An 18,263-nucleotide genomic window follows, 5' to 3' on the forward strand; every position below is an offset into this window, starting at 1 on the left:
ATATATCAAATATCTGGTGCCAGAAGAGGGCACCAGAACTTGTTACAGAAGGTCGTGAGCCACCATGCAGTTGCTGGGAATTGAACTCAGAGCCTTTGGAACAGCAGTCAGTGCTCTTAACCTCTGAACCATCTTCCCAAACCCTTGTGCTTATATTTTAAAAGAGCCAAACTTTTACACTTATAGAAATATAAAGACTATTCTCTAGCATTGTAAAGAGTCCTCTTTTTTTTTTTCATTTGAACAATTTGGTTTATGAATGTGAGCTATCTCTCAGCTATTAAATAATTAAAATTAAAGAAATATTTTGTAATTGAATCTAAAAAAAACCTGGATTTCAGATATAGCAGGATTAGGTCTATTGTCTACTTGATACATTTTTCTGCTGCTTTGATTATTGTGACTATTGGACTTGCCCAAATCATGCAACTTACAGAGTTGGCTGACTGCCTAAAAACTTTGGTGTTATTTTTGTTGGTAATTTGTAGTGTATTGTATTTTAGTGAAATATTTTATGACTTAGCCATATCTTTAGCCTTTAAGTCTATACTTTGTGCATGTTGTATGAGCATGCATACGTTTGTCTGTATGTATATATTTTCTGAGAATGAGAGAAAGGTACATGGTGAGAATGTTTATGTGATCTACTAAGCCAGAAGTGATGGAAATTATGCAGTAAAGCTATGTAGGTAGATTCTCACTTGGGGAGAAATCCAGGTACACATGCAAAAGGTGAAAAGCAAAACTATGGAGATTCATGGAAATTTAAATTTAGTAGATTTTTCCTGAAAGACGGGAGTTCTATAGCACTGAAATAATAAAACGTCCTAATTCTGTTATGGAATTTAAAAGTAAGTCCACGAATGAATGTTTTTTTCAAAGAGAAATGGTGGGTTTGTGGTTGAGTTCAAGGACAGAAAGCAATTGAAATATCTTTTGAATATTTTTGAAACTTATTTTTGATTTTTTTTAAATTTATGATTCAGTGGATGATAGGGCAAGGTCTTTTCATAGATAATCTTCAACACTGTGCCATTGGCCATTTGATCCAATAGAACTTTTCCATCAGTAACGGCGAACAGGTGCTGCTTAATGTGACTGATGAAGTACAGAAGCATCTGTAGGCTAATTGGGATGAAGCATGATTTTTGAGATTTCAAGCTTAAGATAAATAGTATTGATTGTTGAACAATCACTGTCATGCATCTGACTAAATGCTTTGAAAAATCACCCCAGTTTTCCAAGTGCCAACTGTCTCAAATGCCTTTTTGATTCCTGATTTGCTTCTAGTTAATGTTCTGAAATCAAATTAAAACCTGTTTAATTGGAGTTTGAAGAACTATAATAGCCAGGTGAGGAACATTGCATTCACTTCTAGTTTCGATGAATGTAGGAAAATATCACCAGTCTGTTTTAATTCATCCCAATCCTTATATTCTTTTCCCATATGTCATGAGTAAGAATAAGAAGGAACAGCTATCTAGCATTTATGGCAGCATTTTACACCTCATTTCTAAATCATGAAAAAAATTAAAAACATCTCTTTAAGATTCTTTTGCAAGGTGCTCTAAATTTGAATTCCATGCAATTAATCTAATCATGTTAGCTTTCAGAACCGTCTCTTAGGTAATTCAGAATCGACGATATTAATGTGAGTAAAACTGTCTTGTGAATAATGGATCTTAAAATGTTATTATCTATATAATACTTGTAAGAGTTTAGTATCTTAGTCCTTTGATATTAAACCATCCTGCAATTATTCAGTGCAGGGTTGGATATATTTAAGTGAGCATGATTTTGGCATTCTGAATTTACAAAGTGTTTAAATTTTAAGCTCATTGTTTTTACTACAAAAGATTGTTTGCAAAATGTACTTCATGAGATCATTGGGGCACATTGGAATATGGGACATTAAAAATGACTTAAAATTAAAATTACATTAAAATATTGAGTATTATAATACATAGTATGCACTTTTGTTAAAATACCTCAAATAACCAACTAAAACCCCTGTCTTCTACACATCTATATTTAACTCCCTTTAACTAAGACTCAGAAAAGAAGGCCTTTGTGAAGATCCCTTTTTTTAATTGCAGAAATCAACTCTGATTTTCTAAGTGTTCTCGATCACACCTGCCATCTAAGGCTCTAGTTTTCTTGCTGAGTATAGAGCACTGGTCTTGGCACTTCTTTCCAAATTACTGGGCCATGTCATGAGTGCATTCAAAGAACATGACACTGAAATGTGGGGCAATTGCCATAATAAAAAGTTTCTTTTCTCCAGATGACTAGCTATGTTTACTATATGCTTACTATAAACATGATTTGAATTTTTCTAAGTGCAATTATGACATTGGAAATATTATTTGAATTGGAGGTGAAGCAAGATTTTAGATAGAATCTAAAATTGTATAATCATATACTCATCTATCCAATATTTATTGATATTCTTAGATGGTTCAAGTTCTTCCAAGTGCTAAATATAGTTAGGAACAAAATAGAGACCTTGACCTCAAGAGGCCAAATGTGACTGAAGTTATAAGCAGAAGGTGCTGTCAGTGATAAGTGTGTAATATTATAGAGCAATTTCACTCATAGTTGCACATGCAGAGCATTTCTGGTTTGTCTTTGATCAACATGGTAAACTCATGAATAAATAATAGGCACTTAGAAAGAAAGCCCTTCAGCAATGCTGGAATACATGACATTTGGTGTTGAAGCATGATCTTAACATGTATATGAACTATAAGGGATGACATGAAACGAGATGCATGGTTTCAGATGGGGTCAAGGCTTAGAGTGTCCAGAGATGGGCAGCCTAGTTTTAAATTTTTATTATTGTTGTTTTGTGTGATTATTAGTTTCTGTCTGTGTGTATTTTGATAGTGGTGGTGTGTGTGTGCTTGTATGTGTGTGAATTGGGTGGAGTAAACAGATTGTCAGGTACACTGGTGGGCTTATATTATGTGATTTAGGTTATTGGTTGAGGAAAAGAGAGAGAGGTAGAGAGAGAGGCAGAGAGAGAGACAGATGGAAGAAGGAAGGAAAGAAGGAAGGAGATTGGTTAGTGGAGCTTTATACATGTAATTATTTGAGATACTGCCTGGCCTTGAATTCCTGGCATTAACATTTTCTTCTCAACCACCAAAAGTAGCTGGGACTACAGACAAACACATTTATGCCCAGATTCACTTACATGCTTAAACATTTTTAAAAAACAATTACAATTGGCTGTATTAAAGGGTTGGCTTATTGGTAACAATAGAAATGATACAACCAAACTTGTGTGTTAAAAACAAACACATTAAAAAACAAACTCTATAGGTTCATTTAGTTTGTATTTTGATGCAAGTTCTAATCAAGTGACAAACACACCTGAAAGAATGGATATTTACAAGAATTCAAGAGAATATTGATTCTATACAACCTGTGTCAGAACTGTCACCATAAATACAAGTCACAGAAGAAGAAGTACACATTTGTATAATTTATCAAAAAGTCCATATTATTTTTGTGCCATGAAATATGTATTCATGAGAACCACAGTGAGTCATGTTCAGACAAGATTTGCTTACTTTTAAATATTGATCGCCTTTCTGCTGTGACAGTATTAAAAATAGTAGCATATGATTTCCATTCCCACTTGTCTATGAGGGTGAGCAGAAAGGGAGTTACTTTAAAATTTTATTTACCTTCAAGAAAGTGTATTCTGTATATGTGAATTTTCATCAGTGATAAATGCATATATAATTCCTTTCACATGGATAATTGTATTTCACAGGCTTTTTCAAAGATTTTCATCGAAATAGAAAAACAATACAAGTACTAATTTATTCTAAACTTACAATTTTAGCCTTTCCTTGTTACTTCCCATATGTTATATAAAGAAGATAAGTTATAATTCTATTTAAATTAAGTCAGATGCTGAGGGACCCTAGTAAAGTCAGTGTATATGGAATGTGTGTAGAAGGTTTTTGAAAACTGTACTGTGTGTGTGTGTGTGTGTGTGTGTGTGTGTGTGTGTGTGTGTGTGATTTTCTGTGGTACACATGAAGGCCAGAATTTGTTATTGGGCATCTTCCTCAATCCTTCTTCACTTCATTTTGAAGACAAGATCTTACTGAGCCTGAGAAGTCATTGATTCAGTTTGATTCCACTGGGCAGGTGAGTCAGTGCCCTCCAGGGCATTCAGACTCGTGTCTTCAAGCTTGAGGAACAGGATGATCATCTCTCTAGCCCATGAAATCCATAGTTTACTTGTAAATGTAAAAGTTGCTTCTAAATTCAGACATCTCTCATCATAGAAAATGTCTCACATCTGTTTTCTTGCATGTGTCATATTGAATAATTTCATTAAAAAGCTGGACTGCTAATATTCTGTCTCTTACAGTTTTGCCGTTTATTGATACATTATTAAAAATAGACCATATAGTGGTACATCTTTTTTTTTTTTTTACTTCAGGCTTCAGTGGAATTTCTCTTAGGAAGAAATGAAGCCAGGGTTCACATAGTATGTGCTGCCCATTTGCCGGTCCCTAGTGCCGTGGAGCAAGGACACAATTTGCTTATAATGAAAACGATATACTTTATTTGTGGTATTATGCATATCTATGATTAGATCTGTAAAAGAGGAAAGTTAAAAAGTCGAAAGCAAAATGAAAGTGTGTATGACTATCCATACCAATGTACTTCACTAGGAGCTCTGTGCACGGCCAGTCTCAAACACAGTGGCTTAGAGGGGTAAATCTAATTCATCATGTTTTTATCCATACATTATTGTTTTCTTTTCTATTGTAGTTGTGGGGAGTAAACTCGGGTCTCAGACATGATAAGTGAATGCTTTAGATAGCTAACACAATATTTCCTTACCTTTATTGCAAGTGAGTAAAGAAAATTAGCAGAGATACACAAGACCTGGCAAAGTATACATAATTATTGCAATGCATTCATATTTTTTCATCATTTCATACCTGAGTAATGTCTCACCTCATTTCTACCCTTATCTCTCCCCATCACCAAGTCCTCTATGTCTTCCCTCCCCATCTCAAGTCATGATCTCTTTTTTTAAATTGTCAATACACACGAGTGTGTGTTTAGAAATGACTGCTTGCTATCTCAGACTAGATTACACATGTAAATGTTCTGAAGATACAGTAAAAGTTCGAGGGCAAAATATCATTTAGTTCACCCTTCCTATTCCCAATTCACTTTGTTACCAGTCTTTTCTATTGATTTGAAGAATTGTTACTCACCCAATACTATCTTACAATGAATAGCATGCTTAGATGTGTGACTGGGACTTTGAGGAGACTAAGATGTATTTAGAATTAGGCATCTTCATCCTCTGCAAACACATGGTTCCAAGACAGAATGCGTATAAATGAGCAGGTTGTATTTATGTATGTGTATATGGTTTGTATATATGAATGCTTATGTGTATGTNGTGTATGTGTGTGTGCAGATAGGTTGTAAACACAAATATAACAAATATACATATATGCATATCAATAAAAAGGGTATAAACTTGAAAAAAAGAGTAAGGAGTGCTAAATGGGAGAGTTTGAGAGAGGAAAGTAAAAGGGTAAATACTGTAAATGAGTTATAATCTCAAATGATAAAAGAAATGCTTTTTAAGTAGCATGTTCCCTATTGCTGTTTTTCAAGTTTCTCATCACTGTCCAGCCTGACTATCTCTAGAACCTGTCTACAAGTTTCTACCTAAGTGAGCATTTGCTAATGCAGGGAATGTAGAGGCAATTTTACCTGAGATTAGTGCAGACAGCATGGTTCAGTATATTTTTAATGTATGTCATTATTGATGCTTAAGAAAGCATCTTGGTATGTGAGCATAGCAACATATTAGAATCATTAAATTTATAGTCCTTTCATTTATTTCTAACAGAAAAAACTTTCTCTCAGGCTGCCGTTTTAATTACAGCGGATGGCAAAGGTCTGCAGTGAAAAGACAGCACAAACGGGCTAGATTTTATTACACACAGGGGGATGGTTGAAGGCATGATAATCTAGGGAAGAAAGATGTTTGCTAATGTTTACATACTTAGCTCCCACTGGCACGCCACCAGCTTGGAGACTTGCTCTGTCCCTCTGATTCTGAGAAAGTGCATCCAGATTCGCAGCAAGACTTCAAGGAGCACCAGATGATGGGGCAGATGGCAGATGACTAATTTGGCAAGCTTTGATGAGTGGAAATTGTTTGCTTTAATTGCTTGTCAAGTCCAGTACCTACATTAAAGTTAAGGGCCCAGCACTTGCATAAAAAACAAAATACTGCAATGCTAATTAGGACTGTATCTTAGGGGAGAGAGGCCATAAGAGAAATATTAAGAGTGAATTCCAAAGAAATAGTGGCAAATTAATATTATTTAAGCCAAATATAGGAGACAAATATTATTTCAAATAATTCACTCATATCTCTTATATTTTTCTATCTTTGAAATGGAAATTTTGTAGAATATAAATTAATGAATGTGAAGAAAGACTACCAAAGATCATTAATAAAAGTCCATTTTGCCATTTTATTAATAGTTGTTTCATACATTGAATTTAAATTTATCTTTAATTCATTAAACTTCATAAAGCTAACAGGTGAAATATAAAATAGCAAATAGACATATTAGTAAGATCAAAATTTGTGTTGAAAAAACCAGGTTTGGGAAGAATAGTTCAGAAGCATCATGCAGATTTGGGAGAGCTAGCGCAGAGATTAAGAACACTTGAGGCTGTTCCAGAAGACCAGATTCCAGCACCCACCTCTGGCAGATCAGCCTGTAGCTCCAGCTTCAGGATTACACCACCATCTTCTGGTCTCACAGGATACCTGCATATATGGGGCATACACATGTACACAAAAGTACACACCAATATACACACACATAAATCTTTAAAATAACCTAATGCATAGCTGAGATAATAAACGAAACCAAGTGTGTGTGTGTGTGTGTGTGTGTGTGTGTGTGTGTGTGTAATTTTTGTGACAGTCTTTCGATGTGAAATAATAGTTGAAAGGAGAAGGCTTTTCTGTAAGGGTGATGTTTGTATGAAGACAATATTAATAATCCATAAAACCATGTTGAGAAACTCTCATTGTATATTAAGTGAGATTTGAGGCCAACAATTTTGTATTAATATTGGAACAATAGGAATCATATGAATGATTTTGTTAGACAAGACTTAAAATTACCACAAGTTTTTGGTTTCTGATCTTTTTAACTGAATGGTGATTAGGTTGGATGCCAGATGTGAAGCTAGAGAATCCTGTGTCCAATAGCATAGCTACACTTGTAATTGAATCAAAACTAAATAGAATAATTGGCAATTGCATTGGGCCTCACATAGATCTTGACATTTGAATGATACCCTGGGGAGTTCAGGTAAATTTAGGATTTCTGCAGCTTAAACCGCTGTAAATTTATCATTCAAAGACTTTCTAACAGTGTTGGCAAAGAGATTGGGTGTTGTTAAAGTTGTTTGGGCAGTTGAAGAAGATTTTTCAATTCAGGTTTGATAAACAGCTTTGTGAAATCAATGAAACTTGATGGCTTAAGCATTGTCTTGTATGCATTGCCTGATTGTAAAGTCGATTGACAAATGAAAGTTGTGAGGCATTCGATGAGGGCTTCATGAGGAGAACCACAAGTGATTTTTATGCTGCCATCCAAATTAATTCCTTAAAAACCAAGTCTGCCTCTCAAGATAAAAGCTATGTTTGATATACCATCGATTCTTCTCAGTTCAGATTAAAGCTAAATATAAAGAAATTCCTTACTGCGACAAAAATATATCCTTAATTGAACAGCGTATAATAAAAAACGCTTCAAGATTAAGAGGGTTTGGAATAAAATATTGTGATAAATGTGACTTTTGTTTATTGGAATTTCCTTAAGAAGTATTTCTAAATACACTTATAGTAATCTTAAAGTAATTTTGCATTTAAGTAAAGTATATACACAATACAGGTTATATTTATGGAGTTATTAAAACTGAAGTAGTAGCATTTTAAGTTATTTTTATGGCTTTATTAAGATCAGCTAAATGAGTATTATTTGAAGATGTCTTCATTTTAAAAATATTGGTTAGTTTTTATTTTATATTTGTGAATATTTTGCATGCATTCGTGTAAAGTGCACAATGTTTGTGAAGGTGCCCATGGATTCCAGAAGGGTGTGTCCTGGAACTGGAGTTACAGCTAATTTGAATATTTAATCTCTTGAGAACGCTTTAATGTTTACATTACATTGTCTAATGTTAAACAATGAGTTTAACATTATGCTGGATAGTTCGATGTCAACTTGACACAAGCTGTAGTCATCTGAGAGGCAGGAACTTCAGTTAAGAAAATGCTTCCATAAGGATTGATTATAGGTCAGTCTGGAGGGCATTTTGTAAATTAGTCATTGTAGGTGGGGCCACAGCTGGACTGTGGTTCTGAGGTCAATAAAATATCAGGCCAAGCAAGCAATGAGGAGTCAGCACTCAAGAGACACCCCTTCATGGTCTCTGCATCAGCTCCTGCTACCAAGTTTCTGAGCTGTTTAAGTTTCTGTTCTGACTTCCTTCAGTGATGAGCTGACATGCAAGCCAAATAAACTCTTTATTTCCCAACTTCTTTTTGGTCACGGTGTTTTCTCATAGCAATAGTAAAGCTAACTAAGCCATGAACTTAAAACTATCTAAATTCAATGTCTTCTTCATGCTATGCATTTCTTTTTAATATAATTGAAAAATATTTATAATTTATAAATTTATAATTGCAACAATATTTAAATATTTCAATTAGAATATCAAATGTGAGTACCCCAAATGTGCTTAATCTTTCAGACCAAAGGTCACAGTGCACTAAATATTTAGAAACCCTCTTCATGTAGATAGTAACACACTGATTTAAAATAAAAGTTTAACATCATTGGGACTTAATTAAAATCGACATTTCATAAACTTATATATTAGTTTTTTCACAGATATTTTATTTTTATAGGAAGTGTTTTAATTTGCATGGAGCAATAAAATAGAGATCATGGACTAAAGGTTTTCTCAATGAGTTTCTAATGTATAATGCAAAGTAAAAGCCTAGCTTTAATCTTGATCAATAACAGATTTCTATGTGAATAAATTGTGGTCACTATTCTGCTTGTATTGAATATTATTTATCAACAGAATTCATCTTGTTCTAGAACTTGTTAGTTTACAAAGAGGAGATGCTCTACATACCCGGTAAATTGTTCCATTGACCAAATTGACTCATTTTGTGAGGAATGTATCTCCTACAATAGCCAGACAGAGTAGTTGAAATTATTTATGACACAGACCATATAACTTTAGTTTTAATCCTCCTTTCGTATTTTAGCTCTTGAGCCAATATAACTGTTATATTGTTGTTATTAAAATTTAACAATACAAGTCACAGTTGTTTGAAATTCTACCTCCTGTACCTAATTTCTCAACCATTTTTTGGGATTGGTCCTTCCTTTAAAGTCCAGATCATGACTAAATATATAGCTTTCTAGGCTGGAGAAATGGTTTAGTTACAGTCCTTGTCCTTTCTATAGAGGAGCCAAGTTCAGTTCCATCACCTTTCAAGGGCAGCTCATGCCAATTATAACTCCATTTCTAGGATATCCAACATGTCCTCAGCAGTACACACACACACACACACACACACACACACTGGCAACCTTTCTTAAATAAAAATAGATCTTAATGTTATGCATCAAGAGAGTAAGCAGAGATTACACTTTAGTTTCCTGACTACCCAGACCCGAATTCAAATAATCACACAGAAACTATATTAATTACAACACTGTTAGGCTGCTGGCTCAGGTGTATTATTAGCTAATTCTTATATCTTGAATTAATGCATTTCCATTAATCTATGCATCACCATACCTTGTGGCAGTTTCATGGTATCTCCTGGATTCCATCTGCTTTGTTAATAACCAAAGGCAATAAAGCATATTCATAGAATAGAGAGGAAAATGTCCCCACATCACAAGAATTCAGTGCATAGTAAGCAAATTGCTGAGAGCAATTGATTGAGCGCACACTCCTAAACGGGATGTCTTTATCAGCCTTACTCCACTGCTATCACCAAGGTTTAGAGGACACAGTGGAGAAGAGCAAAAGAATGTATGAGCTGAATAATAGGCAAGAGTGTGATGAAATAAAAACTGCTTGGCTTGAAACAACTGTCATATTCATGAACTCACAGTAAATGGGGTTGCTTACACAAGGTCAAGATAACCAACATAGAATAGCCAACAGGGATGGGGACATACCCTCCAGGACCACTCTTTACCATGGAGCTACTAGAAGTTAATCCTGTTAGGAAAAAAAGAGTCATTCTTTTATTGAATGTATCCCCACTTGTATGTTTCCAAGGCTGTGGGGAATTACCCAGTACCCATGCAACTACCATAAAGACCAGCAAAAAGAGGGAGTGCAGTTGGGGTTGGGTCTTATTAGGGGCTATGTAAGGGAAATCGAAGATGGGAAATGGGGTGTGGATATGATACTATTATATATTACATAGTATTTATTAATGAAATCATCAGTAATAAAAATATCATTAGATTTAACCCTCTTGCATTTCTTGAAGCTGACCTGAAGATAATTTGAAGTAATCAGACAAAACTGGTTCAATCCACATTAAAAGTAAAGTTCTGAGAACGTGATCCACAGCATGTCAAAACTCTGTGGCTATTCTTACTTTCAAAGAAAAGAGTGAAATGTAATCTTTGCTTTTATTGTGTAAATTTCCACATGAAAACTCCTTACTCTATTACCATACAGAAAGAAAAAGATGGTTTTACATGTACATGCTATTATTTTAAGCCTGACAAAGTGTCTTTCTTGGAAGACTAAGTTATATTTGTTGAAGGTTTGAGACACACCTAGATAACAGGGAGTTTCATATAGCCTATGCTATAAACTCTATCTAAAAGTAAGTGATTTTGGGGAGAAATATTCAATATTGTGACAAAGTATCACAGAGTAGGGAACTTACTTTCGTAGCATTTACCTTCTCCCATATCTGTAGGTCAGAAATCTAAACAATGGGCATCCCCAGGTTCATATACCTGTTGAGATTCAGTCAGCATCTTCCCTTGCTACTAATAATGACTGTCAGTCCATTACATCCTTTATATTTTAGGTGCTTCATTCCAGCTTTGCCTTTATGATCACAGGGCTGCCTTCCTAGGTAGCTGCACTGCAAGGTACTTTCTCCTTTGGCTGTGTGAATGTGTGCATGTGTAGTATATGCACATATGTGTGTAGGTGTGCTCAGTCATACAAGTACACGTGGAGGCCAGAGGCTGATGCCACCATGTCTGTATTAGCCACTTTCCCCCTCTTTATTTGTCTGTTTGTTCATTCATCTATTCTAAGACCAAATCTCTCACTGAACTTTGAGTTCTTGTCATTTTAGATAGACTGTTTGGCCAGTAAACTCAATGATAAACTTGTCTCTACCCTGTTGAATCTCCTGCGTCAGGGATAAAGGGGAGCATAATTATATCTGGTTATTTGTTTGTTTGTTTTGTTTTTACCTGGTTCTGCAAGTGTTAATTCAGATCTTGATTCTTGAGCAACAAACACTACTCAGTGACTTGTCTCCACAGCCCAGGGTCTTTCTCTTGAATGTGTGTAGAACACATTGCACCAGGACTACCTACCGTCGCCTTAACGTGACACCATTTCTAACAAATACCTGAGATCAGCTCATAGAGAGGAAAATTTGCAGTACTTATGGTTTCTGAGGTTCTAGTCTATGGTTTTGGGTGCCTGTGGTGAGTCATTGCAACATATCATTCTTGAATTGGATAGGAACATCTCTCTATAGGTTTTTTTCTACTAATTTGAAGTTTCCACAACTTCTCAGTAGTGCTGTGGATTAGATCTATAATAATCTTCAATTTTTTTTACATTAAAATTTTGTCAGTTTTGGTGTAATTACTAGGAAAACAGTTAGTCTTAAATGTTAAGACTATTCCCTCGAGACTTTTTTCTCCTATCTACCCTGAAAATACCACCAGGCATAGTTACTTGTCATTTCTATATACAGGACATACAATTGTATATGTGACCTTTATCCCAATCTCTGCCACCAACATCTTTGAAGTTATTTGTGCTTTATTTTGGATATACTAATTAACTTACCTAAAAATGATACATTAAAATACAGTTTTTCATTACTCATTAATATTGTAATTTACATTCCAATGTTTTAGCATAAGGAAAACTGACCAGTATATTAAATGTTAAGGACTGTATACATACCTATTTGTGTGTTGTGAAAATAACATTAAAATCTGAGGGTGAGAGGCAAAATAGATAACACTACATTCATAAAACAGACATGTATGTGTGTACATTGATGGGCTGACATATGAACCAAAACAAGGTTCCATCAATCAAGTATGCATGACTAATATACGTACAAGCAGAACATTATGCTTTTGAACACTCAAGAATATGCATGTGGATAACTTGGTTAAGGTCAGCATTTTATAACATATCTTCTTTGTAGTATATTTATGAAACATTTCAAATCAAATTGCTTAACACATTTTAAAGATTGGTATTATTGAGGTTGGTCTTCATGTGCATATTTATATCACTAAGATAATTTACTCGAACAACTTATTGTACAGTAGATAGTAAATATTTTTTTTAAATATTGTTATTCTCATCTTTCAGTTTTATTTATGTTTAGACAATTACTTTATCAGAAATTTGGGTAGATTATAAATCTTAAAGTGAAGCATATATAGATGAAATTAAGTCTTTTTCTCTGAGAGCTTTTGTATAAGCATAGCAATGTGATTATTTCAAGTATCCTCTTAAAATTTAGTTAAAGAATCCCATGGAAGCCACTTTTTCTTCTTTTTCTTTGACATGTGTTATTAAACAATACAAAAGTTAAGCTAATTTCTCTCTGGAGGGGTGGTAGTCTATGACCCTTGATCATGTTTTAAATATTTTGAGTTGAGATAAACTATTCAGGAGTGCACTTTTTGTAAGATATTATCTTTGTTCATGTCACATACAGGTTAAATAACTTTAGGTGCATCTTTGTCTTTTTCAGTGTGCGCAGGAACAGAGAATAAACTGAGCTCTCTCTCTGACCTGGAACAGCAGTACCGAGCCTTGCGCAAATACTATGAAAACTGTGAGGTAGTCATGGGCAACCTGGAGATCACCAGCATCGAGCACAACCGGGACCTCTCCTTCCTGCGGGTACAGCTATTTCTTTTTCTACTATTCTTTTTGAGTGGGCATGATGTCATAATGTGCAAAGCAAGGCCTTCTAGATTAGACTCGGTAGCTCTACCCTTCTGCCAGGCAGAGACTGTGGCTGTAGGCAGAAGATAAGCAACAGGGAGGCACCTGCAGGAAAAGGATAGGAATAGCAATGCCAAAGTGACTGACGACCCACGTAGATAGGTGCTGTCGTTGTTAGATTGATAAAAAGATCCTGCCATGGTAGAGTGCAGGACACACTGCAAGTCCCTCTTTTCCTGACAGGATGAGGACTAAGAGAGTCAGAGGACTAATCAGATAAGGATGGGTGGCTTCAGCTTCATCTCTTCTCTACCTCGCTTCTGTCACTCGGAGAAGAGGATGATGCAGAGAGCAATAGTGTCGCTCCTCCTAATTTAGGTCAATGCCATTTCTTTCGAAACTGTAAAAATCTAAAGTAAACTCAGAAGAAATCGCAAATAGATGATACATCTATGAGTTACCTATGAAAATTACATAGCATCTTTCTAGCAAGATAGGGCCGTAGAAGACTCAACATCTGAGTTCTTAGCTCTCCTTTCTAAAATGCAGTGTACAGAAACTATCTTAGGCCACATGTGAAAAGCGGAATGATGCTGAAGCAGAGAGAAACTAAAGGAGAAAGCAAAAACAGGAGCCATAGAAATAAATAGTCCCTCAGATCCAAACAGCATGAGAGAGATTAGGAATGCCCTGTGACAACTGTGTGAACGTCTTCCATGTGTTTCACTTGATTTCCCATATTGCTAGCTTTTACTGAAAATAAGTAATGTGAAAATATTTATAATTGTGTAATCCTTATAATCTTTTAATGCAATTATTGACCAATGATACCATTTTTTAGAATTTTAACCTCTAGAATATGAAAGTTATATATACATGCTTGAGTAACATCCTTGAAACAATGGGTCTAAAATTCTTAGAAAACATGTTGAACTTAATTTAGTGAATGTGTTTGGGAAAAGTAAAATAAACCAGGCTGAGATTTCTATGCAGAATTAGAAATGGTTTCTTACTGATTCCTAAATAGCCTCTGTAAATGCTTATAAATTTTGTGCTAACCCATACGCATCTTATCTTAATGTTTTATTAAAAGTAATTTTAATAATTTTCTTTTTACTTGTTAATATATTTTGTTCATGTATCTTTTGTTGCTTTATAATACAATCATTCTTAAATGTGGCATATATTTATTGTTTAAAAATAATCTTAGTTCATCTACAATAGCAAATAATGCTTCTTGACTTCAACTTTGTAGACACAGAGAACACACATCTAAATAAATCACATATGACTCCTGCCTACAACAAACAGTGCAGAGGAGATGAAAAGAATGAGGGTAAAATACAGTATTGCATTGGAACACTACTAAGTCTAATGAGGAAATCATGTAGGTTATGTCAGCATTCAAGTGACATTTGATTAGATGAAAATGTCAATGACGTTAAAAAGAGGGAAATTAACCAGTAGGCCAAAGGTAGAAGATTCCAGAGTCTCATTTTTTTGTTCTCTTGATGAGAAAAGAGTAGTGACTATGAGAGAGGGGGGAGGGAAGGAAGGAGGAAGCTGGGAGGAAGGGCTATAGAAAAAGAGAGAGGGAGAGAGAGAACGAGAAAGGAGGAAGAAAGAGAGAGAGTTATATACTAGGTTACTAAGTGACATGCTATTTAAAGTTTTATTCTGGCACATTCTAAAAGCCTTCTTCTAATTTGGAGTTTTATTCATTCTTGAAATCACCTTCTGGCTGATCTGCACTTACAGTAACTGTCTCATCACATAACTGACCAGTAATAACACATTAGAAACAGAACCCAAGCAATAAAGAACTTCTTTCATTACACCATGCTACCTGTCTCCATAAATTCTGAATTGTGGAGGCTAGTTGTAACGTCACACCAGTCGTTGTCTTGGTTCACATGGCCCTTAGATGTGTTCGTGTGATCATGATTTATAGAGCAAATTTTCAAAGATGTTCTCAATTTCCCTTCAGGAAGAATAGCTTAAAGCTATCATGCATATGGAGCGGGAGGCTTAATGGGTACCAATTTCTTTCTGGATCCATTCCTTTCTTTAGGAGCCATAGAAATTATTTTGTTTTTGGAGAAATGTCCCACTCTTATTTTCATGCGGTCATATTCTGACATGTTGTTTTTTTCTTTCTGAAAGCACTACCCGTTCTGTGACTTGTGTTACCCACAGGCCAGGGCAAGCTTAATTCTTAACTGAGCAGTCAGTATTTAGAAAAGTACCTAACGTGAACTAGTTGATTTGCTCACTACAGAATCAATGGGTGTCCTTCTGCGTAGCATATTTGTGTGTATATGTTTGTGTGTGTCATGCATGTGCAGGTTGTACAGATGAACACATATACATATGGCCATGCAGAAGCCAGAGGCTGACACAAGATGTCTTCCTTAATTTCTTCTTGGCAATACTTCCTTGAGACTGTGTCTCTTACTAAACCTGGAACTCACTAATTTGGCCCTATGACACGCCAGAGATTTTTCTTTCCCAGGCCCTTCACTGCCATCATTACACTTTGTTATGCTCTACTCAGAATTTAGTGGGTACTCAAGATCAAAGGGGTTCTCATCCTTGCCTAACAAGACTGACTGAACCTCTCCTCATCCCAACTAAGAAATTTTTTAAAACTATTGATTTGTTATACAGCTTTCTTTGATGGTAAAATGTTCTCTAAACAGCATGAAAGTCTCTGCTGATAGTCTCACAATTTCAGTGCCAACACATCCACAATGCCACTCATGTGAGGAAAATACACAGGGTGTGTCTATTAGAAACCTGACCAGGAAATATTTGGTATTATAACAAAGAGCACTCGGGTTCTGCACTCAGGTTCCTTGTCTCCTTAGGTACCTGAACATAGCCATCCTTATCTTGTGGTTTTAATGCCAGAGAGAAATGTACACCCAGTAGATTTGAACCAGCACTCCAAAACAGATGCACAGAACAGAGAAAGAGAGTACTTTCCCAAAATACTAAAATGAGACTCAGGCTAGTTGCTCACCCCCACCTCTTCCTCCTCTCCCCCCCCCCCTCTCTCTCTGACAGGGTTTCCTGAAAGCCGCTCTTGTAGACCAGACTGATCTTGAACTCACAGAGATCTGCCTGTGTCTGATTCCCAATTGCTGGGTTTGTTTTTGTTTGGCTGTTGTTGTTTGTTTGTTTAAAGAAAACACATTTTACTGTGGCTGTTATGGGTTTTAATGGGAAAATTCCTTTACGTCTTGGCTAATGGCAGTATTGCAAGTCCTCTTTACCCTGTGATTTATTTACTTTTTAAAAATGAACTGTTTATTTTTTATTTTATGGATATTTGTGTTTTGCCAATATTTGTGCATGTATGTCTGTGTGAGGGTGTTGGATCCACCAGACAGTTCTGAGCTGCCATGTGGGTGTTAGGAATTGAACCTAGGTCCTCTCAAATAGCAGTCACTGAGTATTTTCTTCAGCTCCCTCTTGTAGGCTTTTGATGGCTTTTGGGCTTAGACATTTCATTCATTGGTGTCCATGAGATACTTCTGGAACTTGATTGTAATTTTATAATTTTATAATTTCTTCCTTTGTCCATTAAACGGGATAGACATTATTTCCTTTAGTATAACTGAAGCACTCCAATGGGTATCCCTCCAAGGATCTCAAAAATAAATAAATAAATGAACCTTTGAAAGTAGATTGAAAATAGGTTATGGACATAACTCAGTTGGTAGCATACTTGTCTAATGAGCACAAGGTCCTGGATTTGATCCTGTAGCTCCAGTAAAGAGTACAACCTGGGTGTGGGAAGTGCTGGTAAGAGGGGCAGCTGATTAGGGATCAGGATCTTTCTTGGGTCTATAGAGTCAAGGCCATCCTGGGAATCAAGAGATTCTTCAAAACAAGTGTGGAAGAGGAAGAGCACGAGAGGTGGGAGAAGAGGAGAGAAAGAAGAGGAATAGAAGCTGTGCTTTGGTCTTTTTAGAGAGAGTAGGATGCTGTGGAGACCCTTGCCTTTTTTTCTGATAGGTGACATCACTGCCGAAATGCATTTCAATGCATTGCTTTCAAGAAGTTTTCATTATAGAAAATACTCTCCTTCCACATATTTTTCATACAACTTCCTTTTCTTACATTTTTTTTAGGAAGGATAAATAATCTAGTTAACTGTTTTTAACATTTGACCGCTAAGCCAGCACACAGTTGGCTAGGAAGAAAAGAGGCTGTAAAGCTTACTTACTTTATACTTTATCACCACCACAAGGGGAAGCATAAAATAGAAAGCAACAAGGCATAAAACCACAGATTTGGTGTTATTGTCCTACACTTCGTGAACTCTCTAAAACAAACCATGGTGTATTCAGTAGTGGGAATGAAACATTAGACCTCTTACCTCATTTGAATTCTGGCTAGTTTCTCCTCCTTTGTCTTCCATTCTTGGCAAGTGCTGACATTCAACAGTTTAGATCCCATAGAAAGGTGCCTTACCCCTCAGCTTTAATACCTTAAATTTATTTTTCTTTTTTAATATATCCATGTTAGCTAATACTGTTAATTGTCAGCTATTTGTAAAGTATTATTGTATGTGCTGCGCTTGTAATACACTCCATCCTCTGCTATAATCTTTGGCTTCATTTAGCTGTGTGTACATGGTTTTGAAATAGTCTACATTAAGATTATAATGATATAATCATAATACTTGGTAAATAGTAATAATATCACTAGTTCATTGAACCTGTTTATCCTATCATTCCAAAATTACTATACATGAAAAAAGAATAAAAATAAATACACAGACTGATTTAAAATAACAGCATGCAGCTATCTACTTAATCATCTATCTATATCTATTTATCTATCTATCCATATGTATATCTGTCATCTATGTACCTATCTATCTATTGATATATAAAATTTGTTAATAATGACTTTAAGAAAGTAAGAAAACATGACTTTAAGATGTTGGTATACTT

General features: G+C 35.3%; 1 protein-coding gene across 1 annotated transcript in view; it reads left to right on the plus strand.

Moving 5' to 3' along the window:
- The window catches only part of Erbb4 (erb-b2 receptor tyrosine kinase 4), a 1,076,399-nt gene that overhangs the window by 357,426 nt on the left and 700,710 nt on the right, over positions 1 to 18,263 (plus strand). Inside the window, 1 exon segment of the mRNA XM_050154172.1 lies at positions 13,103 to 13,254. Within this exon segment, the coding sequence (XP_050010129.1) occupies positions 13,103 to 13,254 (152 nt within the window).

Source organism: Alexandromys fortis, unplaced genomic scaffold (assembly GCF_014885135.2).
Source record: "Alexandromys fortis isolate MF-2015 unplaced genomic scaffold, M_Fortis_MF-2015_v1.1 scaffold_40, whole genome shotgun sequence".
Classification (NCBI taxonomy): domain Eukaryota; kingdom Metazoa; phylum Chordata; class Mammalia; order Rodentia; family Cricetidae; genus Alexandromys; species Alexandromys fortis.